This window comes from Chelonia mydas, chromosome 23 (assembly GCF_015237465.2).
Source record: "Chelonia mydas isolate rCheMyd1 chromosome 23, rCheMyd1.pri.v2, whole genome shotgun sequence".
Classification (NCBI taxonomy): domain Eukaryota; kingdom Metazoa; phylum Chordata; order Testudines; family Cheloniidae; genus Chelonia; species Chelonia mydas.
The window spans coordinates 11,058,123-11,085,661 of NC_051263.2; the positions used below are offsets into that span (position 1 = coordinate 11,058,123).

At 45.1% G+C, this 27,539-nt stretch overlaps 1 protein-coding gene across 9 annotated transcripts in view; it reads right to left on the minus strand.

The window, feature by feature from the left end:
• Window positions 1-1,572: 1,572 nt before the first annotated feature.
• The window catches only part of LOC114018365 (butyrophilin subfamily 1 member A1), a 187,874-nt gene continuing 161,907 nt past the window's right edge, over window positions 1,573-27,539 (minus strand). For 5 of the 9 annotated variants that reach the window (XM_043534739.1, XM_043534742.1, XM_043534741.1 and 2 more), the window contains 5 exons: window positions 16,086-16,106; window positions 11,122-11,142; window positions 6,267-6,287; window positions 3,785-3,811; window positions 1,573-3,360 (listed from right to left, as the gene is read on the minus strand). In XM_043534739.1, the coding sequence (XP_043390674.1) occupies window positions 2,831-3,360; window positions 3,785-3,811; window positions 6,267-6,287; window positions 11,122-11,142; window positions 16,086-16,106 (620 nt within the window). In that variant the 3' untranslated portion in view covers window positions 1,573-2,830. Of the gene's footprint in view, window positions 3,361-3,784; window positions 3,812-6,266; window positions 6,288-11,121; window positions 11,143-16,085; window positions 16,107-21,138; window positions 21,299-27,539 lie in introns of those variants that run through there. The other 4 variants (XM_043534746.1, XM_043534745.1, XM_043534748.1 and 1 more) reach the window with 2 other exon arrangements.

Here is a 27,539-nt window from a genome sequence, read left to right on the forward strand (position 1 = left end):
GACAAAGGGAGAACATGAGGATCACTACCACCTTAGGAGTATTGTGCTGAACAGTTTGCATAGTTGAGTCACTGTATTGAACTGACAGAGTAGAATGCAGGACTATCAGGTTGGGAGGATGATGCTTCTCTGATAGTTCACCCCAAATTACCATGTACCATTTAGAACAGGGGTGGGCAAACTACGGCCCACGGGCCGGATCCGGCCCCTCAGGGCTTTGGATTCGGCCCGCGGGATTGCCCTCCCGTGGTGCTGCAGGCTCCACGCCACTCTCAGAAGCGGCCGGCACCACGTCCCTGGAGGGGGGGGGGTAGAGGGCTCCGTGCATTACCCCTGCCTCCAGGCACCACCCCCCGCAGCTCCCATTGGCCGGGAACCTGCATGCTAATGCATCCAAAATCCTCTGGTATAGTGCCCTTGTGTTGTAATTATTATGCATTGTTCACCTCCATATTACTGTGTGAGCCTCAGTTTGTTCCAGTTTCTACAGGTTTTGTCCTTAAACCAGCAGTCAGTTGCACTGTGAGACTGTTTTCCAAATGAAAGCACCAGTCTGTCTTAGCACTGTCCATGTTGTGCTTCCACTTGACTGCCAGTTTGTTTATTGCACAGATCACATGACGTGGTTGCAGCTCCATGATGTCTTCAGGAGCAGTTTCCATTGATACAGCAAGTTCTAGCACGTGTTGTAGGGTCCAATCAGCCTCAGTCAATAATTTGTTTGGATTCCTTCATTTTGCTTATTACACAATTACATCATTTAAATTCTCCTGAAACTGGCCATATTCTGTTAAGATCCTTCAATCAGCCACAGATTCAGGTATTGTTTCATTTTCTCTTTTATTTCATTTATAAAATCAGAAACGCTCTGCAATCGCCAGTGGCTTTGGCGAGAGGCGATTTTGGAGAATTTCCACAATCTCAGCAAATGCTCTGTCTGCTGGTTCAACGGGAGCTGTCAGGCTACACGGCATGTTGTAGGCTTTAGTCCTCATTACATTCAGTAAAATTGACACCTTTTGCTCAACACTGATACCATTAGCTATCATAATGTGTTCCAGTCTCTCATCACAGCTCAATGGAGGGCCAACCCACCAATCAAACAAGTCAGTTTTCCCCAAACAGCGAGACATTTATAAACTTTTTTTTTCTGGAATGATCAGTTTTCTCACGGTCCAAGTGGCTGCGGTTTCCTTTTAGTTTAGGACTTTGCAGTTATTCTCTGTTCCACTGTACTCTGGGATTGGGCTTTCCTCCTGGTTACCAATCATTATGTCATCTGCTCTTTACAAAGCCAAAACAATATGAAGGAACAACACAGGCTCCAAATAATCCAAATAAACAAATTTATTCCAGAGAAATGAGTTTTCTAAATATACACAAGCTTGCATGGCCTAGGTCCATACATATTGCTGCGCTGACTGGTTTCCGTCAGCTTCCAGTTCAGAAACTAAGGTGAACACAAACAGAGAGCTCATAGATGATTTAAAGGGATATTACTCTATATACTACAGAACTCCAAAATAAAAATACTTAGAATTTTAAAAGGCTTTTGGTTATCATTGGTCACAGTTTCCTGAAAGAAGGATCAAGCAGATGGTCAATCTGAGATGGGGCTGACAGGTGGTAAGTAGATGGTATGACCCAGTGGCGGATTAAAGATTTTGCCGTTCCTAGGCCTTGAAATAATTGCCGCCCCCACCGCAGCTCACCTCTGCTCCGCCTCCTCCCCTGAGTGCGCCACTGGGTCCTGCTTCTCCCCGCTCCCTGCCAGTGCTTGTATGCAAAACGGCTTCGCAAAGGAGGGGGGAAGAGGGGGAAACACGGCACGCTCAGGAGAGGAGGCTGGGATGGGGATTTCGGGAAGGGGATCAAAAGGGGCAGGGAGGGGGCGGGGAATGGAGGAGGGGAAAGGGTGGAGTTGGGGCGGGGCCGGGGCAGAGGGCGTGAACTGGCACCATGGGAAGCAGCCTTTGGCTGCCATTAGAAAATTGCTGCCCCTGCAAATTTGTCGCCCTGGGCCTTGTCGGCCTAGGCATTAATACGCAGCCGGTATGACCAGGTTACTATAGTCAGACCCCCCGTGTAAGAGTTGAAGACTCATGAGATTCCACGCTGAGATAGGTAAGGTCAAGAGACCTCAGGGTGGGGTGCTCTCAGAGGGACTAGAAAGGGGTCAGTGGTTCATCTGCCTTGTAACTATGACAGTAAATCTTGTGTGACTGGGTAGAGAGATGGGAGTTATTTTATATTCCCTTACCTCACTGTGTGGTACACAGGCCAGTGACAAGCCATTAATTTGTTATGTTATAAGTTTGGTGATGGTATGTCTCTGAGATAAAGATGACTGTGTGAGACAGGATGGTTTTTTTCCATTAATATCCACCCAGCTGCTCTCACTGTGACAGTTATTGTCAGGTTTTCTAAGAAGCTCTTCATGCTGGATAAAGGGCAGCTGAGCTCTTGAAAATATTGAAATCTTGAAAACCTAATTTTGGTGCTGATTTCTCTTGAAGATCTGCAACATTAATATCTTTTTCTTATCAGCCTAGTCAAATAATAATATTTTTCAGAAGTGACAAATGAGATCATTTGTGGTTGAAAGCGAGTAATTAAGATGGCAGCTCACAAAGTACAGAGTAAAAACTACAGTTCAAATTTTATTGGAGCAAAATTTGATGTTATAGGTTAATGGCCATAATTTGAATAATGGTGCTGTTTTAGAGACGGCATTATGGATAATAGAGACTAAGTGTAATTTGAATTCATTGATGGGAAATTTGATTTCATAGATACAGTGGGATGAGTGAGTGACAGTGCCACATTAAGCTCATTCATCTTCTCTTATAGAACAAATTCTCATTGCTGTTTCTTTGTGTGAATTTTTCAAGAATGGATAAACAGCACCCGAGAATGAACAATTGTTAAATGTGAACAACACAGACCTGTCAGTTACACTGAAAAAGGTCACCTGCTTGTCTTGGTAACTAAGGTAAACTCCAATTTTCTTGGGCTTTTTCTGCACCATGACCCGGGTCCATGGATCTGTTCTTGCCCAATAATCTCTCCCACTCAGACCCAGAGCCCAGAATCCCTCTTTAGGGGACAGGGAAAGTTTTCCTTTTCTCTGTATGGATTTTCTGGCCACTCCCAGGTCCCAGTCAGTGCTGCTCATGACATCCACCTCCCAGTAGTGCTTTCCAGAGGAGAATCCTTCAGAGCCCAACACACAGACAGTCGAATCAAACCTCTCTGGATTTGGTAGAACTTTCTCTGGTTGGGCTTCATGTTTCAAACTCTTCTGATCCCCAGCAATGGAGAAGTTGGGGTGGGCTGTGCCTGCATCAAGAGTGATGTCATCTACAAAGAGAGATTTGGATTTAGGAAAACTTTGTCTCATGCAAGCATAAACTGAAACTTGGGAGAAAATGGCTTGTGGGCCAATTCCTGCTGTCCTTACTCAGGCAAAACTCCCATTGATATCAGGTTTTGTTCTATTCTGACAATGTGGTTACACTGAAATATTTCAGAGCTGTGATATTTGATTAAACTGTACTGAGAAATGGGAGGGATCCTGAAATGTTTATCGTATTGTTACTCAAATGTATTGTGCCAGATTCTGATATAAGTTACACTGGTAGAAAGAACAGAATGAGTAAGGCCTGAGAGGAAATGGAGTAAAGCTTCAGTTGTTATCTCCATGATAACAATATGTTCTGTTTCTAGGTTTTTTTTAATTATGAGGATGATTTCTGATTACCAGGAGAGATGTGAATTCTGTTACCTGCATACTTGTAAGTCCTTCTCCAATCTGAAATGAAAGTGAGAAACAGACACTGAAGTCAAAAGTGGCGTCTATTACCTATTTTCCTCCTTTTGGCAGCAGAAATATCCCAGGTTGATAACTATCAAAGGTAATATCTTTTATTGGACTAACTTCACCCACCTTATCTCTCTATATCCTGGGACCGACATGGCTACAACTACACTGCAGATAACTGAGATCGTCAGACACAATACAGAGTGATAGGTTTCAGAGTAACAGCCATGTTAGTCTGTATTCACAAAAAGAAAAGGAGTACTTGTGGCACCTTAGAGACTAACCAATTTATTTGAGCATGAGCTTTCGTGAGCTACAGCTCACTTCATCGGATGCATACTGTGGAAGCTGCAGAAGACATTATATACACTCAGAGACCATGAAACAATACCTCCTCCCACCCCACTCTCCTGCTGGTAATAGCTTATCTAAGGTGATCATCAAGTTGGGCCATTTCCAGCACAAATCCAGGTTCTCTCACCCTCCGCCCCCCCCCCCCCCAAACTCACTCTCCTGCTGGTAATAGCCCATCCAAAGTGACCACTCTCTTCACAATGTCTTCACATTGTGAAGAGAGTGGTCACTTTGGATGGGCTATTACCAGCAGGAGAGTGAGTTTGTGTGTGTGTGGGGGGGGGGCGGAGGGTGAGAAAACCTGGATTTGTGCTGGAAATGGCCCAACTTGATGATCACCTTAGATAAGCTATTACCAGCAGGAGAGTGGGGTGGGAGGAGGTATTGTTTCATGGTCTCTGAGTGTATATAATGTCTTCTGCAGCTTCCACAGTATGCATCCGATGAAGTGAGCTGTAGCTCACGAAAGCTCATGCTCAAATAAATTGGTTAGTCTCTAAGGTGCCACAAGTACTCCTTTTCTTTTTGCGAATACAGAGTGATGTACTTGTGCAGAAGAGAGAAAGTAAAGCACATTAATGGTACACACACACTGTGGTTATTGTATACTTTTGGACCCAATAATGTGGCTCTCATGGAGTCACCAGGTCTGTTCCATCCTTCACTCAGACCTCAGTCTCAAGCAGAGACAGCACCACAAGAAAATATGGTGGTGATGCTGGGAATGTGGGGAGCTGCATTATTTTTGCCTGGAGCTGCTGTCTTCCCTGCTATGAGAGAGATGAAAATGGGCTACAGCAGCAAGGGAGATAGGAGGAGAGGAATACAAGAGAAAGCCCTGCTCCCTCCAAATAAGCTAGAAGGGAGGGTGTTTAAGGGTGGTGAGGGTGGAGAGTGGATGAGATAGAAAAATATCATTGCACGAAGATAACCAAGGTAATCAGATGTTTGTGTGATAATGTTGTACGTCTACTTACTGATATTTCAACTGGACAACACCTTTTAAAGTCAAAATAACTCAGACCTGCCAACTCTGTGGGATTTCAGATGACCTCTAATTTGCCAGGTCTATGGGATTCCCCCATAATCCACAGGTTTTCAGATGTTTCTATAGGGTAACCCCACACTGATTAGCTACCTGCCCAACTCCTTTGGCTTACAGCCAATCAGAGCTGCTGCACATACGGAGAAGACAGCCTCTTTCCTCAGCAAATAAAGAAGGCTTCTCTGTTCCCATCTCCCTGTACCAAAAAGGTGGCAGTGCTTCTGAACTCCTCAGCCCTTTCATCACTGTGCCTGCAAGGAAGACACCAATCCATGTGGTCTCTGCTATTCCTCTGCCATCTCTAGCTCCATCAAGGCCCTTAGGTCAGGAGTGGAAGTGAACAGATTCCTTCTCTACCAGCCCCCAAAGACATGTAGGTGCATGTCTCAGGCCTGGCAGTGTGAGAGGCACTGGAGAGGATCCCACACTCTTCAAGCTTTGCAGGAGTATGTGTCTTGCCCTCCCCAGACCTCAGGGGGGCAGGAGGATGGTGGTGGAGAAGACACAATTGATATATCAAAAAATCAGCAAAGGTAATAGAATATTTTGTATTTTGAGTGTGGGAAACTCACGCACAGTCACTATCTCACAGGGCGTGATCCCACTGCCATTATTGACATCAATGGCAAATTCCAAATCACATAATTAGAGACCTAGTGTCAGGGCCTAACTCCCGCTATATTCACAGACATGTAAGGATTTATTTGGGGTGAAATTCATCCCTGGACAGCGAGCAAGCGCTAGGACTCTGCAGCACAAGGTACACACATATGCCCTATTTTGAAGGAATGTGTGGGATAAAAGTGATATATGTGGGATATAAGTCTATTTCCATAGGAGAGACTTTCAACCAATGGGAGCAGGAATTGATCTGTAGCATTCATCTGTCCATCCTAGCACATTTGATCAAAATAATATTCTAACAACAACAACAAAGTTCCTTCAGTTGCCTTATTTCTAACTGTGAGAACTTCATTTCTATTTGCATCAATTTTCCATCGTGGAACTGAATTGACTTTTACATTCAAAGAATCAACACACACTTACTCAGTTCTCCTTGGAGTTCATCTGCAAAGAAAAAAATATGTTTTTAATGCACACACCTGGTGAATTTCAGCTGGGTTAACTAGCAGATATTACGCCTCTCCCAAAAAGCTTCTAATCTGATACCTCACAGCAATTATGTTGCATTTGTCCAAACCAGACTCATCCCCCTACTGTAAAACACCTCAATCAATCCTGTCACTGCAATAAAGGAAATTCTGAATATTGTCACTGCTTTAGAGATGCTACACCCTGCCTCTTTCTGGAGTCCAAACACAAGACAACGGACAGCAGAGAGGCTAACAGAGGGAGTTTGCCTGGGATCTGTCTGAGAGGAGGTACGCTGAAGGCTGCATTAGGGAGGCTGTGTTGGTGAGTATCTGAGTGTCTGTTGTGGGGACAGTTGGACAGTTTAACCATGTGCTTGATTGGTTATTTGAAAAGTGTGAATTGGGAGTGCTTTGTTCCAGGTGAGCCTTGAGTGGGCCTGACTGTTATAAAAAGCCAGACAGCTGTGAACCAGCGAACAGCAGAGAGGCTAACAGAGGGAGTTTGCCTGGGAGTTTGACTGGGGAGAGCCCATTGAGGCTTACATCTTGCCGGCTTCTCTGAGTAGTTACTACAGCTCCTGAGGAAGCTTGTAGAAGGAAGGTAATATGGATGAGGAGTGTTCAGCTGTTGTGACCTGCACTGGATATGCTATGTTTGTCTTTCTGCCACAGGACAGAAGCGACTTTGTCTGTACAAAGTGCAAGCTGGTCTCCATATTGGAAGAGAAGGTTCAAGGTCTGGAGAAACAAGTATCCACCTTGTGTTGCATAAGAGAAACTGAAGATTTCCTGGACAGAAGTCAGGATATGCTTCTACGGGCGCAAGGTCCTGAAGATTCAGAGCAGGCTGCGCAGTGGGGACAGGAGGACGGTGAAGAAATTTGGCAGGATGTGACGTCTAGAAGAAGAAAGGGGAGCGTCCATGTACCAGCAATACAGATGCAGGTAAAAACCGTTTTCATGTTCTCTCCACTGGTACGAATGTGGAGAGTGGACTAGATGATACATCTGAGGGAAGGGAACAGAAGGAGACTCCGCCGATTGGAAGGCTTGAGATGCACTATCCTAGGGATGGGGGTTCCACGACCACCACTCCCAAGAGGCGGCGGCGGGGGGTGGTGGTCGGGGACTGAGTCATCTATCTGCCGCCCTGACCGGGAAAACTGATAAGTCTGCTGCTTGCCAGGAGCTAGGATTCACGATGTGACAGAGAGACTGCCGAGACTCATCAAGCCCTCCGATCACTACCCCTTCCTGCTTCTCCACATGGGCACCAATGATACTGCCAAGAATGACCTTGAGCAGATCACTGCAGACTACGTGGCTTTGGGAAGAAGGATAAAGGAGTTTGAGGCGCAAGTGGTGTTCTTGTCCATCCTCCCCGTGGAAGGAAAAAGCCCAGGTAGAGACCGTTGAATCATGGAAGTCAACGAATGACTACGCAGGTGGTGTCGGAGAGAAGGCTTTGGATTCTTCGACCATGGGATGGTGTTCCAAGAAGGAGGAGTGCTAGGCAGAGACAGGCTCCACCTAATGAAGAGAGGGAAGACCGTCTTCGCAAGCAGGCTGGCTAACCTAATGAGGAGGGCTTTAAACTAGGTTCACCGGGGGAAGGAGACCAAAGCCCTGAGGTAAGTGGGGATGTGGGATACCAAGAGAAAGCACGAGCAGGAGAGCGTGAGAGGGGAGGGCTCCAGCCTCATACTAAGAAAGCAGGACAAACAGCAAGTTATCTCAAGTGCCTATACACAAATGCAAGAAGCCTGGGAAACAAGCAGGGAGAACTGGAAGTCCTGGCACAGTCAAGGAATTATGATGTGATTGGAATAACAGAGACTTGGTGGGATAACTCACATGACTGGAGTACTTTCTAAACAGTTTATATCCATCCATGACAGGACAGGCAAAGCAGAAAAGGTGGGGGAGTTGCATTGTATGTAGGAGAGCAGTATGACTGCTCAGAGCTCTGGTATGAAGCTGAAGAAAAACCTGAGTCTCCGGATTACATTTAGAAGTGTGAGCAACAAGGGTGATGTCATGGTGGGAGTCTGCTACAGAACACCAGACCAGGAGGATGAGGTGGACGAGGCTTTCTTCTGACAACTAACAGAAGTTACTAGATCGCAGGCCCTGGTTCTCATGGGAGACTTCAATCAGCCTGATATCTGCTGGGAGAGCAATACAGAGGTGCACAGACAATCCAGGAAGTTTTTGGAAAGTGTAGGGGACAATTTCCTGGTGCAAGTGCTTGAAGAACCAAATAGGGGCAGAGCTCTTCTTGACCTGCTGCTCACAAACCGGGAAGAATTAGTAGGGGAAGCAAAAGTGGATGGGAACCTGGGAGGCAGTGACCATGAGATGGTCGAGTTCAGGATCCTGACACAAGGAAGAAAGGAGAGCAGCAGAATACGGACCCTGGACTTCAGAAAAGCAGACTTTAACAACCTCAGGGAACTGATGGGCAGGATCCCCTGGGAGAACAACATGAGGGGGAAAGGAGTCCAGGAGAGTTGGCTGTATTTTAAAGAATCCTTATTGAGGTGATAGGGACAAACCATCCCGATGTGTAGAAAGAATAATAAATATGGCAGGCAACCAGCTTGGCTTCACAGTGAAATCCTTGCTGATCTTAAACACAAAAAAGAAGCTTACAAGAAGTGGAAGATTGGACAAATGACCAGGGAAGAGTATAAAAATATTGCTTGGGCATGCAGGAGGGAAATCAGGAAGGCATAATCACACCGGGAGTTGCAGCTAGCGAGAGATGTTAAGAGTAACAAAAAGGGTTTCTTCAGGTATGTTGGCAACAAGAAGAAAGTCAAGGAAAGTGTGGGCCCCTTACTGAATGAGGGAGGCAACCTTTATGTGAAAAAAGCTAAAGTATTCAATGCTTTTTTTGCCTCTGTCTTCACGAACCAGGTCAGCTTCCAGACTACTGCACTGGGCAGCACAGCATGGGGAGGAGGTGACCAGCCCTCTGTGGAGAAAGAAGTGGTTCGGGACTATTTAGAAAAGCTGGACAAGCACAAGCCCATGGGGCCGGATGCGCTACATCCGAGAGTGCTAAAGGACTTGGCGGATGTGATTTCAGAGCCATTGGCCACTATCTTTGAAAACTCATGGTGATCGGGGGAGGTCCCAGATGACTGGAAAAAGGCTAATGTAGTGCCCAACTTTAAAAAAGGGAAGAAGGAGGATCCTGGAAACTACAGGCCAGTCAGCCTCACCTCAGTCCCTGCAAAAATCATGGAGCAGGTCCTCAAGGAATCAATTCTGAAGAACTTCGAGGAGAGGAAAGAGATCAGGAACAGTCAGCATGGATTCATCAAGGGCAAGTCATGTCAGACTAATCTAATAGCCTTCTATGACAAGATAGCTGGCTCTGTGGATGAGGGGAAAGCAGTGGACGTGTTGTTCCTTGACTTTAGCAAAGCTTTTGACATGGTCTCCCACAGTTTTCTTGCCAGCAAGTTAAAGAAGTATGGGCTGGATGAATGGACTATAAGGTGGATAGAAATCTGGCTAGATTTTCAGGCTCAACGGGTAGTGATCAATGGCTCCATGTCTAGTTGCCAGCCGGTATCAAGTGGAGTGGCCCAAGGGTTGGTCCTCGGGCCGGTTTTGTTCAATATCTTCATTAATGATCTGGAGGATGGTGTGGACTGCACCCTCAGCAAGTTTGCAGATGACACTAAACTGGGAGGAGAGGTAGATACGCTGGCGGATAGGGATAGGATACAGAGGGCCCTAGACAAATTGGAGGATTGGGCCAAAAGAAATCTGATGAGGTTCAACAAGGACAAGTGCAGAGTCCTGCACTTAGGACGGAAGAATCCAATGCACTGCTACAGACTAGAGACCGAATGGCTAGGCACAAGAATGAGGGGGGATTTGATAGCTGCTTTCAACTACCTGAAAGGGGGTTTCAAAGAGGATGGATCTAGACTGTTCTCAGTGGTAGCAGATGACAGAACGAGGAGTAATGGTCTCAAGTTGCAGTGGGGGAGGTTTGGGTTCGATATTAGGAAAAACGTTTTCACTAGGAGGGTGGTGAAACACTTGGAATGGGTTACATAGGGAGGTGGTGGAATCTCCTTCCTTAGAAGTTTTTAAGGTCAGGCTTGACAAAGCCCTGTCTGGGATGATTTAGTTGGGGATTGGTCCTGCGTTGAGCATGGGGTTGGACGAAATGACCTCCTGAGGTCCCTTCCAACCCTGATATTCTGTGATTCTAATACATGAGATTAATTAAAAGATTATTAGGAAAAAAACAACAGGGAGCCCTGCATAGCTCTTTATAGATGTTTTACTCGTATAGTTAGTTTAATAGAACTGTATTGAAGAAGAACCAATTCAAAGTTACTTTTTTCTGCTTTGGTAGTCATCTCTTCTTGCACTCATTTGTGTGTGTGTTTGTGTGTGTAATGAGTTAAGAAATACTCACAAATATTACATTGTAACCACTTCCGAAGACTTCACTATGAAACACCCCACATAGTCCACTGTCACATACTCCCAACTGCTATCCCCATGCTCAGAGTTCAACCAGACTCATGTGCCAGCCATGACAGGCCTCTTAATATACCTAACCCCATGAAGAGGAAATCCCAAATCTTCTCTCAGCATGGAAACTCTACTGACTCCTTGTCTTTTCATGGAAACTTCTCTCACAACCCATCACTCCCATCTGCTAGTTCCTTTTCATCAACACACTGACAATCATCAATCTCTCTTGTATCAAAGTTCTTGTCCCCCAAATATTACACAAGCAGGCATCCTCCAAGCAACAGAAGTCAATGGAAAATAACCTCTCTCTTCCTGGATTCTTCCTGAAAAAGAAAAACAAAAATGAAACCATGTGTTTAAGCCTATACTTCCAATTTTGTCTCCATAGCATACAGAAATAACGTAATAACCAAAACCAAGACAAAGTTTGGTAATTTATTGTAAGTACAAAAATAGTAAAATGCAAGAGTCAAAGCCAATGGTACTTGTATACCACTGCAGATTCCTAGATTCCAATGCCAGAAGAGACCACTGTGATTATATAGCCTGAATCCTGGGATTAGACAGGCCACAGAATTTCGCCAAAGTAAATTAGAGATCCTTGATAATTTTTTCCAATGGTTAATTACCCTCACCATTAAAAATTGACTTCTTATTTCCAGTCTGAATGTGTCTAGCTTCAGCTTGTAACCCTAGATCGTGTTATACCTTCCTCTGCTAGAATGAAGAGCCCATTAGCAGAGAAAGGCGTAACATGATCCAATGGAAGCTGAAATTAGACAATGTCAGACTGGAAATTAGAGCTGATTGAGAATGTTTTCAAAGAAACGGTCTTTAGTTGCAAAATGCTGATATTTCAAAACTGATTTTTTTTTTTGTGAAATAGTGTTCTGTTCACTGAAACAATGAATGAAAAAGCTTTTTATAAAAGAAGATTTGAGTTTTAAAAAAAATCCTATTTCAACATTTTTGTAATAAGAAGTTTTGAATTTGAATTTTCACGTCAAAAGATGTTTTGTTTAGAAATTTAGGTAAATGTACATATAAAACAAATTTTAAAAAGCGAGAAAACTTTAAAAACTAAACAAAACATTTCAAAATAACATGTTTTAATTGACTTAAACTGAACTCCGTTGGGATGGGAGGCTTTTGGTTTGTTAAACATTTCAAGATTTCAACTGTTCATCCTGCTTCAGGATGGGAAAATGTTTTGAAATGTTGAAAATTCCAACGGGACAGGAAAACCAACCCAGGCCTACTATTACTAATATAATTTTTAAAAAGAGGATACTTTGATAAAGAGCTGTTTGGCATATGATAAAGTTTGAGGACATTTGTCCTAGCTCTTGTAAGGTGAGGTTGGAGGGCATCAGGTGGAAAGGTAAAGAATGTGTCCCCACCTTCTAACACAGCCTATCACCTTTTCATCTTTCTAGGAGCAGGAGTGTCTGGTTTTACATGTTCTGATGATGCACATAAGGAATGCACTGATGCCGTCAGCCCTTTCACCTCAGTGCTATGCTAGGAAGGAGCCAATCCATGTTGGCTCTGCTACTCGACTCCCCTCCCGTACTGCACCAAGCCCCATAAACCAAGAATTGTAATGGAAAGACTTCTCACTACCAGTGCCCCAAAACATGGGGGAGAGAAAAGAAGAAATTCCTGCCTGCACCTCTCAGGGGAACACCCTGGCCAGGGTGACAGGGCTTGGAGGGGCTCCAACACCCCTGTAGCATGACAGAAGTGTGTGTCTTTAACTCCCCAGACCTCAAAGGGGGGTGGAGGGGAGATTACTAAAAAAATACGGGGGCGGGGGGGAACAGAAAGAGTAAAGGTCTTCATCTGACAGCAGGACACCCACACAGAGAGTGTGTTGTTACCTTTATTATTAAAGTCAATGGCAAATTGCAAATCATATAATTGATGACACAGTGTCAGGGCCTCATTCCTCCTATATTCACAGGCATGTTATGACTGATTTAGAGTGAAATTCATCCCTGGAGAGAGAGAAGGACTAGACCTGTGCTGCACAAGGTACACACCTATGCCCTATTTTGAAGGAATGTGTGGGATATAAGTGATATATGTGGGATATGTGTCGGATATAAGCCTATTTTCATAGGAGAGACTTTCACCCAATGGGAGCAGGAATTGATCTGTGGCATTCATCTGTCCATCCTAGCACATTTTATCAAAATAATATTCTAACAACAACAAAGATCCTTCAGTTGCCTTATTTCTATTTGCATCTCTTTTCCACCATCGAATTGAATTAATTTTTACATTCAAAGAATCAACACACACTTACTCAGTTCTCCTTGGAGTTCATCTGCAAAGAAAAAATATGTTTTTAATGCACACACCTGGTGAATTTCAGTTGGGTTAACTAGCAGATATTACGCCTCCCCTAAAAATCTTCTAATCTGACACCTCACAGCAATTATGTTGCAAGTGTCCAAACCAGACTCATCTCCCAACTGTAAAACACCTCAATATATCCTGTCACTGCAATAAAGGAAATTCTGAATATTATCACTGCTTTAGAGATGCTACATACTGCCTCTTTCTGGAGTCCAAACTCAAGACATGAGATTAATTAAAAGAGTATTAGGAAAAAAATATTTTTGCTCCCGTACTTCTAACAGGGAGCCCTGCACAGCTCTTTATAGATGTTTTACTAGTGTAGTTAGTTTAATAGAACTGTATTGAAGAAGAACCAATTCAAAGTTACTTTTTTCTGCTTTGGTAGTCATCTCTTCTTGCACTCATTTGTGTGTGTGTGTGTGTGTATGTATGTATGTGTATGTATGTGTCTGGGTGTGTAATGAGTTAACAAATACTCACAGATATTAGATTGTAACCACTTCCGAAGCCTTCACTATGAAACACCCCACATATTCCACTGTCACATACTCCCAACTGCTATCCCCATGCTCAGTATCCAACCGAACTCATCTGCCAGCCATGACAGGCCTCTGAATAAACCTCACCCCATGAAGAGGAAATCCCAAACCTTCTCTCAGCATGGAAACTCTACCGACTCCTTGTCTTCTCATGGAAACTTCCCTCACAACCCATCACTCCCATCTGCTAGTCTCCTTTCATCAACACACAGACAATCATCAGTCTCTCTTGCATCACATTTTTTGTCTCCCAAAATGTCCCCCCAATATTACACAACCAGACATCCTCCAAGCCACAGAAGTCAATGGGACTTAACCATTTTCTTTCTGGATTCTTCCTAAAAAAGGAAAGCAAAAATAAAACCATGTGTTTAAGCCTATACTTCCAATTTTGTCTCCATAGCATACAGAAATAATGTAATAACCAAAACGAAGACAAAGTTTGGTAATTTATTGTAAGTACAGAAATAGTAAAATGCAAGAATCAAAGCCAATGGTACTTGTATACCACTGCAGATTGCTAGATTCCAATGCCAGAAGAGACCACTGTGATTATATAGCCTGAATCCTGGGATAAGACAGGCCACAGAATTTCCACAAAGTAATTCCTAGAGACCCTTGCTAAATTTTTCCAATGGTTAATTACCCTCACCATTAAAACTGTACTTCTCATTTCCAGTGTGAATGTGTCTAGCTTCAGCTTGTAACCCTAGATCGTGTTATACCTTCCTCTGCTAGCATGAAGAGCCCATTAGCAGAGAAAGGCATAGCATGATCCAATGGAAGCCAAAATTAGACAACGTCAGACTGGAAATTAGAGCTGATTGGGAATGTTTTCAAAGAAACGGTCTTTAGCTGCAAAATGCTGATACTTCAAAACTGATTTTTTTTTTTTTTTTGCGAAATAGTGTTCTGTTCACTGAAACAATGAATCAAAAAGCTTTTCATAAAAGAAGGTTTCAGTTTTTAAAAACATCCCGAAGGGGGGATTCACCTGCCACCCAAGGCAATGGGCTTTTAATACATTTCAAAATCCGTATGAGGAGTTTGATATCCAAAAAAACAAGCTATTTTTTTTTATTTACAAATGCATGGTTTTGGTTGGTTGTTTTTTTTCTCTTTTCTAATGTCAGATATATGTTAAATGTTTCATCCACTCTAAAACAAAAATATTTCGAACAATTTCTTTGACACTTAAAAAAAAATCTTCCCATAAGAAAGAAACAGATGGGAGCAGAAATTAAATCAACAACAAATGCCCAAGGGTGGATAAAAATCAATGATTACAAAAATCAGACTTCTTTAATTTATATCAGATTTAAAAAAAAAATTAAAAAACTTTTTCTTTTTAAATATAAACATTTAAAATTAAATGTCAAAGCACCAATCCATGTTGGCTCTGCTACTCCTCTCCCCTCTCACTCTTTCACGAGGAGGGTGGTGAAGCACTGGAATGCGTACCTGGGGAGGTGGTGGAATCTCCTTCCTTAGAGGTTTTTAAGGTCACGCTTGACAAAGCCCTGGCTGGGATGATTTAGCAGGGGATTGGTCCTGCTTTGAGCAGGGGGTTGGAATAGATGACTTCCTGAGGTCCCTTCCAACCCTGATATTCTATGATTCCATGATTCTCTAGATCCACCAAGACCCTGAGGTCAGGAGTGGAAGTGAAGAGATTCCCTCTCTACCAGCTCTCAAAGACATGGAGGCGCACCCCTCAGGCCTGGCCAATGTGAGAGGCATTGGAGGAGCTCCCACACTGTTCAAGCTTTGCAGGAGTGTGTCCCCTTCCCAGACCTCAGGAGGCAGGAGGGTGGTAGTGAAGAAGACACAATTGATATATCAAAAAATCAGCAAGGGTAATAGAATATTTCATATTTTGAGTGTGGGACACCCACACACAGTCACTAGCTCACAGGGCGTCATCCTACTGCTATTATTGACATCAATGGGAAATTCCAAATCACATAATTAGAGACACAGTGTTAGGGCCTAACTCCCGCTAAATCCTTACATGTCTGTGAATATATTTGGAGTGAAATTCATCCCTGGACAGCGAGCAAGCGCTAGGACTCTGCAGGACAAGGTACACACCTATCCCCTATTTTGGAGGAATGTGTGGGATATAAGTGATATATGTGGGATATAAGCCTATTTCCATAGGAGAGACTTTCACCCAATGGGAGCAGGAATTGATCTGTAGCATTCATCTGTCCATCCTAGCACATTTGATCAAAATAATATTCTAACAACAACAAAGATCCTTCAGTTGCCTTATTTCTGTGAGAACTTCATTTCTATTTGCATCAATTTTCCATCGTGGAACTGAATTGACTTTTACATTCAAAGAATCAACACACACTTACTCAGTTCTCCTTGGAGTTCATCTGCAAAAAAAAAAATAAAAAAAAAATTAATGCACACACTTGGTGAATTTCAGCTGGGTTAACTAGCAGATATTACGCCTCTCCCAAAAAGCTTCTAATCTGATACCTCACAGCAATTATGTTGCATTTGTCCAAACCAGACTCATCCCCCTACTGTAAAACACCTCAATCAATCCTATCACTGCAATAAAGGAAATTCTGAATATTGTCACTGCTTTAGAGATGCTACACACTGCCTCTTTCTGGAGTCCAAACACAAGAAAACGAACAGCAGAGATGCTCACAGAGGGAGTTTGCCTGGGATCTGCCTGAGAGGAGGTATGCTGAGGGCTGCATTAGGCAGGCTGTGTTGGTGAGTATCTGAGTGTCTGTTGTGGGGACAGTTGGACAGTTTGACCATGTGCTTGATTGGTTATTTGAAAAGTGTGAATTGGGAGTGCTTTGTTCCAGGTGAGCCTTGAGTGGGCCTGACTGTTATAAAAAGCCAGTCAGCTGCGAACCAGCGAACAGCAGAGAGGCTAACAGAGGGAGTTTGCCTGGGAATTCACCTGGGGAGAGCCCACTGAGGCTTACATCTTGCCGGCTTCTCTAAGCAGTTACTACAGCTCCTGAGGAAGCTTGTAGAAGGAAGGTAATATGGATGGGGAGTGTTCAGCTGTTGTGACCTGCACTGGATATGCTATGTTTGTCTTTCTGCCACAGGACAGAAGCGACTTTGTCTGTACAAAGTGCAAGCTGGTCTCCATATTGGAAGAGAAGGTTCAAGGTCTGAAGAAACAAGTATCCACATTGCGTTGCATAAGAGAAACTGAAGATTTCCTGGACAGATATCAGGATATGCTTCTACGGGCGCAAGGTCCTGAAGATTCAGAGCAGGCTGCGCAGTGGGGACAGGACGACGGTGAAGAAATCTGGCAGCATGTGACGTCCAGAAGAAGAAAGGGGAGCGTCCATGTACCAGCAACGCAGATGCAGGTGAGCAACCGTTTTCATATTCTCTCCACCGGTACAAATGCGGAGAGTGGACTAGATGATACATCTGAGGGAAGGGAACAGAAGGAGACTCTGCTGATTGGAAGGCATGAGATGCACTGTCCTAAGGATGGGGGTTCCACGACCACCACTCCCAAGAGAAGGAGGCAGGGGTTGGTGGTGGGGACTCTCTCTTTAGGGGGACTGAATCATCTATCTGCCGCCCTGACCGGGAAAACCGATAAGTCTGCTGCTTGCCAGGAGCTAGGATTCACAATGTGACAGAGAGACTGCCGAGACCCATCAAGCCCTCGGATCGCTACCCCTTCCTGCTTCTCCACGTGGGCACCAATGATACTGCCAAGAATGACCTTGAGCGGATCACTGCAGACTACGTGGCTTTGGGAAGAAGGATAAAGGAGTTTGCGGCCCAAGTGGTGTTCTCGTCCATCCTCCCCGTGGAAGGAAAAGGCCCACGTAGAGACAGTCGAATCGTGGAAGTCAACGAATGGCTACGCAGGTGGTGTCGGAGAGAAGGCTTTGGATTCTTCGACCATGGGATGGTGTTCCAAGAAGGAGGAGTGCTAGACAGAGACGGGCTCCACCTAACGAAGAGAGGGAAGAGAGTCTTCGCAAGCAGGCTGGCTAACCTAGTGTGGAGGGCTTTAAACTAGGTTCACCGGGGGAAGGAGACCAAAGCCCTGAGGTAAGTGGGGATGTGGGATACCGAGAGAAAGCACGAGCAGGAGAGCGTGAGAGGGGAGGGCTCCAGCCTCATACTAAGAAAGCAGGACAAACAGCAAGTTATCTCAAGTGCCTATACACAAATGCAAGAAGCCTGGGAAACAAGCAGGGAGAACTGGAAGTCCTGGCACAGTCAAGGAACTATGATGTGATTGGAATAACAGAGACTTGGTGGGATAATTCACATGACTGGAGTACTGTCATGGGTGGATATAAACTGTTCAGGAAGGACAGGCAGGACAGAAAAGGTGGGGGAGTTGCATTGTATGTAAGAGAGCAGTATGACTGCTCAGAGCTCCGGTATGAAACTGCAGAGAAACCTGAGAGTCTCTGGATTAAGTTTAGAAGTGTGAGCAACAAGGGTGATGTCGTGGTGGGAGTCTGCTGTAGACTACCGGACCAGGGGAAAAGGTGGACGAGGCTTTGTTCCAGCAACTAATGGAAGTTACTAGATCGCAGGCCCTGGTTCTCATGGGAGACTTCAATCAGCCTGATATCTGCTGGGAGAGCAATACAGAGGTGCACAGACAATCCAGGAAGTTTTTGGAAAGTGTAGGGGACAATTTCCTGGTGCAAGTGCTTGAAGAACCAAATAGGGGCAGAACTCTTCTTGACCTGCTGCTCACAAACTGGGAAGAATTAGTATGGGAAGCAAAAGCGGATGGGAACCAGGGAGGCAGTGACCATGAGATGGTGGAGTTCAGGATCCTGACACAAGGAAGAAAGGAGAGCAACAGAATATGGACCCTGGACTTCAGAAAAGCAGACTGGCAACCTCAGGGAACTGATCGGCAGGATCCCCTGGGAGAATAATATGAGGGGAAAAGGAGTCCAGGAGAGCTGGCTGTATTTTAAAGAATCCTTATTGAGGTGATAGGGACAAACCATCCTGATGTGTAGAAGGAATAGTAAATATGGCAGGCGACCAGCTTGGCTTCACAGTGAAATCCTTGCTGATCTTAAACACAAAAAAGAAGCTTACAAGAAGTGGAAGATTGGACAAATGACCACAGAAGAGTATAAAAATATTGCTTGGGCATGCAGGAGGGAAATCAGGATGGCCAAATCACACCTGGAGTTGTAGTTAGCAAGAGATGTTAAGAGTAAGAAGAAGGGTTTCTTCAAGTATGTTAGCAACAAGAAGAAAGTCAAGGAAAGTGTGGGCCCCTTACTGAATGATGGAGGCAACGTAGTGACAGAGGATGTGGAAAAAGCTAATGTACTCAATGCTTTTTTTGCCTCTGTTTTCACGAACAAGGTCAGCTCCCAGACTCCTGCACTGGGCAGCACAGCATGGGGAGGAGGTGACCAGCCCTCTGTGGAGAAAGAAGTGGTTCGGGACTATTTAGAAAAGCTGGACAAGCACAAGTCCATGGGGCCGGATGCACTGCATCCGAAAGTGCTAAAAGAGTTGGCGGATGTGATTTCAGAGCCATTGGCCATTATCTTTGAAAACTCATGGTGATGGGGGAGGTCCCGGACGACTGGAAAAAGGCTAATGTAGTGCCCAACTTTAAAAAAGGGAAGAAGGAGGATCCTGGAAACTACAGGCCAGCCAGCTTCACCTCAGTCCCTGCAAAAATCATGGAGCAGGTCCTCAAGGAATCAATTCTGAAGAACTTAGAGCAGATGAAAGTGATCAGGAAAAGTCAGCATGGATTCACCTAGGGCAAGTCATGCCGGACTAGTCTAATTGCCTTCTATGATGAGATAACTGGCTCTGTGGATGAGGGGAAATCAGTGTATGTGTTGTTCCTTGACTTTAGCAAAGCTTTTGACATGGTCTCCCACAGTATTGTTGCCAGCAAGTTAAAGAAGTATGGGCTGGATGAATGGACTATAAGGTGGATAGAAATCTGGCTAGATTGTCAGGCTCAGTGGGTAGTGATCAATGGCTCCATGTCTACTTGGCAGCCGGTATCAAGAGTGCCCCAAGGGTTGGTCCTCGGGCCGGTTTTGTTCAATATCTTCATTAATGATCTGGAGGATGGTGTGGATTGCACCCTCAGCAAGTTTGCAGATGACACTAAACTGGAAGGGGAGGTAGATACGCTGGAGGGCAGGGATAGGATACAGAGGGCCCTAGACAAATTAGAGGATTGGGCCAAAATAAATCTGATGAGGTTCAACAAGGACAAGTGCAGAGTCCTGCACTTAGGACGGAAGAATCCCATGCACCGCTACAGACTAGGGACCGAATGGCTAGGCAGCAGTTCTGGAGAAAAGAACCTAGGGGTTACAGTGGACGAGAAGCTGGATATGAGTCAACAGTGTGCCTTTGTTGCCAAGAAGGCCAATGGCATTTTGGGATGTACAAATAGGGGCATTGCCAGCAGATCGAGGGACGTGATCATTCCCCTCTATTCGACATTGGTGAGGCTTCCTCAGGAGTACTACAAGAAGGATGTGGAAAAATTGGAAAGAGTCCAGCGGAGAGCAACAAAAATGATTAGGGGACTGGAACACATGACTTATGAGGAGAGGCTGAGGGAACTGGTCTTGTTTAGTCTGCGGAAGAGAAGAATGAGGGGGGATTTGATAGCTGCTTTCAACTACCTGAAAGGGGATTCCAAAGAGGATGGATCTAGACTGTTCTCAGTGGTAACAGATGACAGAACGAGGAGTAATGGTCTCAAGTTGCAGTGGGGGAGGTTTAGGTTGGATATTAGGAAAAACATTTTCACTAGAAGGGGGTGAAACACTTGGAATGGGTTACCTAGGGAGGTGGTGGAATCTCCTTCCTTAAAGGTTTTTAAAGTCAGGCTTGACAAAGCCCTGTCTGGGATGATTTAGTTGGGGATTGGTCCTGCGTTGAGCACGGGGTTGGACGAGATGACCTCCTGAAGTCCCTTCCAACCCTGATATTCTGTGATTCTAATACATGAGATTAATTAAAAGATTATTAGGAAAAAAACAACAGGGAGCCCTGCACAGCTCTTTATAGATGTTTTACTCGTATAGTTAGTTTAATAGAACTGTATTGAAGAAGAACCAATTCAAAGTTACTTTTTTCTGCTTTGGTAGTCATCTCTTCTTGCACTCATTTGTGTGTGTGTTTGTGTTTGTGTGTGTTTAATGAGTTAAGAAATACAAATATTACATTGTAACCACTTCCGAAGACTTGACTATGAAACACCCCACATAGTCCACTGTCACATACTCCCAACTGCTATCCCCATGCTCAGAGTTCAACGAGACTCATGTGCCAGCCATGACAGGCCTCTCAATATACCTAACCCCATGAAAAGGAAATCCCAAACCTTCTCTCAGCATGGAAACTCTACTGTCCCCTTGTCTTCTCATGGAAACTTCTCTCACAACCCATCACTCCCATCTGCTAGTTTCTTTTCATCAACACACTGACAATCATCAACCTCTCTTGTATCACAGTTCTTGTCCCCCAAATATTACACAACTAGACATCCTCCAAGCAAAAGAAGTCAATGGAAAATAACCTCTCTCTTCCTGGATTCTTCCTGAAAAAGAAAAAGAAAAATGAAACCATGTGTTTAACCCTGTACTTCCAATTTTGTCTCCATAGCATACAGAAATAATGTAATAACCAAAACCAAGACAAAGTTTGGTAATTTATTGTAAGTACAAATATAGTAAAATGCAAGAATTAAAGCCAATCCTACTTGTATACCACGGCAGATTCCTACATTCCAGTGCCGGAAGATACCATTGTGATTATATATCCTGAATCCTGGGATAAGACAGGCCACAGAATTTCCACAAAGTAAATCCTAGAGACCCTTGATAAATTTTTCCAATGGTTAATTACCCTCACCATTAAAAATTGACTTCTGATTTCCAGTCTGAAAATGTCTAGCTTCAGCTTGTCACCCTAGATCGTGTTATACCTTCCTCTGCTAGAATGAAGAGCCCATTAGCAGAGAAAGGCATAACATGACCCAATGGAAGCTGAAATTAGACAATGTCAGACTGGAAATTAGAGCTGATTGGGAATGTTTCAAAGAAACGGTCTTTAGTTTAAAAATGCTGATACTTCAAAACTGAATTTTTTTGCAAAATAGTGTTCTGTTCACTGAAACATTGAATCAAAAAGCTTTTCATAAAAGAAGATTTGAGTTTTTTAAAAACATCCCATTTCAACATTTTTGTAATGAGAAGTTTTGAATTTGAATTTTCACGTCAAAAGATGTTTTGTTTAGAAATTTAGGTAAATGTACATATAAAACAAATTTTAATAAGCGAGAAAACTTTAAAAACTAAACAAAACATTTCAAAATAACATGTTTTAATTGACTTAAACTGAACTCCGTTGGAATGGGAGGCTTTTGGTTTGTTAAACATTTCAAGATTTCAACAATTCATCCTGCTTCAGGATGAGAAAATGTTTTGAAATGTTGAAAATTCTAACGGGACAGGAAAACCAACTTAGTCCTACTATTACTAATATAATTTTTAAAAAGAGGATACTTTGATAAAGAGCTGTTTGATAAAGTTTGAGGACATTTGTCCTAGCTCTTGTAAGGTGAGGTTGGAGGGCATCAGGTGGAAAGGTAAAGAATGTGTCCCCACCTTCTAACACAGCCCATCACCTTTTCATCTTTCTAGGAGCAGGAGTGTTTGGTTTTACATGTTCTGATGATGCACATAAGGAATGCACTGATGCCGTCAGCCCTTTCACCTCAGTGCTATGCTAGGAAGGAGCCAATCCATGTTGGCTCTGCTACTCGACTCCCCTCCCGTACTGCACCAAGGCCCATAGACCAAGAATTGTAGTGGAAAGACTTCTCACTACCAGTGCCCCAAAACATGGAGGAGAGAGGAAGAAATTCCTGCCTGCACCTCTCAGGGGAACACCCTGGCCAGGGTGACAGGGCTTGGAGGGGTCTAACACCCCTGTATCATGACAGAAGTGTGTGTCTTTAACTCCCCAGACCTCAAATGGGGGTGGAGGGGAGATTACTAAAAAAATACGGGGGGGGGGGGACCAGAAAGAGTAAAGGTCTTCATCTGACAGCAGGACACCCACACAGAGAGTGTGTTGTTACCTTTATTATTAAAATCAATGGCAAATTGCAAATCATATAATTGATGACACAGTGTCAGGGCCTCATTCCTCCTATATTCACAGGCATGTTATGACTGATTTAGAGTGAAATTCATCCCTGGAGAGAGAGAAGGACTAGACCTGTGCTGCACAAGGTACACACCTATGCCCTATTTTGAAGGAATGTGTGGGATATAAGTGACATAGGCCATTGCATAGGAAAGACTTTCATCCAATGGGAGCAGGAATTAATCTGTAGCACTCGTCTGTCCATCCTAGCACATTTTATCAAAATAATATTCTAACAACAACAAAGATCCTTCAGTTCCCTTATTTCTAACTGTGAGAATTTCATTTCTATTTGCATCACTTTTCCACCATCGAATTGAATTAACTTTTACATTCAAGGAATCAACACACACTAGGCCCTGGTCTACACTAGGACTTTAGGTCGAATTTAGCAGCGTTAAATCGATGTAAACCCGTACCTGTCCACACGATGAAGCCATTTATTTCGACTTAAAGGGCTCTTAAAATCGATTTCCTTACTCCACCCCTGACAAGTGGATTAGCGCTTAAATCGGCCTTGCCGGGTCGAATTTGGGGTACTGTGGACACAATTCGACGGTATTGGCCTCCGGGAGCTATCCCAGAGTGCTCCATTTTGACCGCTCTGGACAGCACTCAACTCAGATGCACTGGCCAGGTAGACAGGAAAAGAACCGCGAACTTTTGAATCTCATTTCCTGTTTGGCCAGCGTGGCAAGCTGCAGGTGACCATGCAGAGCTCATCAGCAGAGGTGACCATGATGGAGTCTCAGAATCGCAAAAGAGCTCCAGCATGGACCGAACGGGAGGTACGGGATCTGATCGCTGTATGGGGAGAGGAATCCGTGCTATCAGAACTCCGTTCCAGTTTTTGAAATGCCAAAACCTTTGTCAAAATCTCCCAGGGCATGAAGGACAGAGGCCATAACAGGGACCCGAAGCAGTGCCGCATGAAACTGAAGGAGCTGAGGCAAGCCTACCAGAAAACCAGAGGGGCGAACGGCCGCTCCGGGTCAGAGCCCCAAACATGCCGCTTCTATGATGAGCTGCATGCCATTTTAGGGGGTTCAGCCACCACTACCCCAGCCGTGTTGTTTGACTCCTTCAATGGAGATGGAGGCAATACGGAAGCAGGTTTTGGGGACGAAGAAGATGATGATGAGGAGGAGGTTGTAGATAGCTCACAGCAAGCAAGCGGAGAAACCGGTTTTCCCGACAGCCAGGAACTGTTTCTCACCCTGGACCTGGAGCCAGTACCCCCCGAACCCACCCAAGGCTGCCTCCTGGACCCAGCAGGCGGAGAAGGGACCTCCGGTGAGTGTACCTTTTAAAATACTATACATAGTGTAAAAGCAAGCATGTGAAAGGATTACTTTGCCCTGGCATTCGCGGCTCTCCTGGATATACTCCCAAAGCCTTTGCAAAAGGTTTCTGGGGAGGGCAGACTTATTGCGTCCTTCATGGTAGGACACTTTACCACTCCAGGCCAGTAACATGTACTCGGGAATCATTGTACAACAAAGCATTGCAGTGTATGTTTGCTGGCGTTCAAGCAACATCCGTTCTTTATCTCTCTGTGTTATCCTCAGGAGAGTGAGATATAATCCGTGGTCACCTGGTTGAAATAGGGTGCTTTTCTTCAGGGGACACTCAGAGGAGCCCATTCCTGCTGGGCTGTTTGCCTGCGGCTGAACAGAAATGTTCCCCGCTGTTAGCCACAGGGAGGGGGGAGGGGGGAGGGGGTAGCCACGCGGTGGGGGGAGGCAAAATGCGACCTTGTAACGAAAGCACATGTGCTATGTATGTAATGTTAACAGCAAGGTTTACCCTGAAAGAGTGTAGCCAGTGTTTTATAAAATGTGTCTTTTTAAATACCGCTGTCCCTTTTTTTTTCTCCACCAGCTGCATGTGTTTCAACGATCACAGGATCTTCTCCTTCCCAGAGGCTAGTGAAGATTAGAAAGAAAAAAAAACGCACTCGAGATGAAATGTTCTCCGAGCTGATGCTGTCCTCCCACACTGACAGAGCACAGACGAATGCGTGGAGGCAAATAATGTCAGAGTGCAGGAAAGCACAAAATGACCGGGAGGAGAGGTGGCGGGCTGAAGAGAGGGCTGAAGCTCAAATGTGGCGGCAGCGTGATGAGAGGAGGCAGGATTCAATGCTGAGGCTGCTGGAGGACCAAACCAGTATGCTTCAGTGTATGGTTGAGCTGCAGCAAAGGCAGCTGGAGAACAGACTGCCACTACAGCCCCTGTGTAACCAACCGCCCTCCTCCCCAAGTTCCATAGCCTCCACACCCAGACACCCAAGAACGCGGTGGGGGGGCCTCCGGCCAACCAGCCACTCCACCACAGAGGATTGCCCAAAAAAAAAGAAGGCTGTCATTCAATAAATTTTAAAGTTGTAAACTTTTAAAGTGCTGTGTGGCATTTTCCTTCCCTCCTCCACTCCTGGGCTACCTTGGTAGTCATCCCCCTGTTTGTGTGATGAATGAATGAAGAATGCATGAATGTGAAGCAACAATGACTTTATTGCCTCTGCAAGCGGTGATCGAAGGGAGGAGGAGAGGGTGGTTAGCTTACAGGGAAGTAGAGTGAACTAAGGGGCGGGGGGTTTCATCAAGGAGAAACAAACAGAACTTTCACACCGTAGCCTGGCCAGTCACGAAACTGGTTTTCAAAGCCTCTCTGATGCGTACCGCGCCCTCCTGTGCTCTTCTAACTGCCCTGGTGTCTGGCTGTGCGTAACCAGCAGCCAGGCGATTTGCCTCAACCTCCCACCCCGCCATAAACGTCTCCCCCTTACTCTCACAGATATTGTGGAGCACACAGCAAGCAGTAATAACAGTGGGAATATTGGTTTCGCTGAGGTCTAAGCGAGTCAGTAAACTGCGCCAGCACGCCTTTAAACATCCAAATGCACATTCTACCACCATTCTGCACTTGCTCAGCCTGTAGTTGAACAGCTCCTGACTACTGTCCAGGCTGCCTGTGTACGGCTTCATGAGCCATGGCATTAAGGGGTAGGCTGGGTCCCCAAGGATACATATAGGCATTTCAACAGTTATTTTCTGGTCTGGGAATAAAGTCCCTTCTTGCAGCTTTTGAAACAGACCAGAGTTCCTGAAGATGCGAGCGTCATGTACCTTTCCCGGCCATCCCACGTTGATGTTGGTGAAACGTCCCTTGTGATCCACCAGAGCTTGCAGCGCTATTGAAAAGTACCCCTTGCGGTTTATGTACTCGCCAGCTTGGTGCTCCGGTGCCAAGATAGGGATATGGGTTCCGTCTATGGCCCCACCACAGTTAGGGAATCCCATTGCAGCAAAGCCATCCACTATGACCTGCACATTTCCCAGGGTCACTACCCTTGATATCAGCAGATCTTTGATTGCGTGGGCTACTTGCATCACAGCAGCCCCAACAGTAGATTTGCCCACTCCAAATTGATTCCCAACTGACCGGTAGCTGTCTGGCGTTGCAAGCTTCCACAGGGCTATCGCCACTCGCTTCTCAACTGTGAGGGCTGCTCTCATCTTGGTATTCATGCGCTTCAGGGCAGGGGAAAGCAAGTCACAGAGTTCCATGAAAGTGCCCTTACGCATGCGAAAGTTTCGCAGCCACTGGGAATCGTCCCAGACCTGCAACACTATACGGTCCCACCAGTCTGTGCTTGTTTCCCGAGCCCAGAATCGGCGTTCCACAGCATGAACCTGCCCCATTATCACCATGATGCATGCATTGTCAGGGCCCATGCTTTCAGAGAAATCTGTGTCCATGTCCTGATCACTCACGTGACCGCGCTGACGTCGCCTCCTCGCCCAGTAGCGCTTTGCCAGGTTCTGGTGCTGCATATACTGCTGGATAATGCGTGTGGTGTTTAATGTGCTCCTAATTGCCAAAGTGAGCTGAGCGGACTCCATGCTTGCCTTGGTATGGCGTCCGCACAGAAAAAAGGCGCGGAATGATTGTCTGCCGTTGCTCTGACGGAGGGAGGGGCGACTGACGACACGGCTTACAGGGTTGGCTTCAGGGAGCTAAAATCCACAAAGGGGGTGGCTTTAAATCAAGGAGTAGTTCAGGCAGGAGTTCATGGAGGGTTCCAATAAGAAATGGTGCACCTAAGTTACTGTTCTTATTGGAACAAGGAGGTTAGCGTGGCCTCTGATTGATACATGGCTAGATTTAGCTCGCTGCACCTTCTCTGTGAGTGACTGCAGTGTGACCTAGAGGAATGAGTCCCCTAGACAGGGGAAGAGGCAAATGAGTACAACACAAATCTGGTCTATTTCTTGTTTCGATCCACTCCATCTATCTTTTACATCTTTGGCTGGCAGCAGACGGTGCAGAAGGACTGCATGCCATCCACATCTCATGGCTGCTCGGCAGAAGATGGTACAGTACGACTGCTAGCCATCCTCATCTCTTGCCTGCCCGGCAGAAGATGGTACAGTACGATTGCTAGCCATCGTCATCTCTTGCCTGCCCGGCAGAAGACGGTACAATACGACTGCTAGCAATCCGTATTGCCTGCCTGATCACCATAAGACGGTTCAATAGGACTGACTGCAGGACTAAAGAGAATGACCTGGTCAAGTCACCAAAAATTTAGTCCCTGCGCCCATGTCTGCCCAAGCGCTCCCAGC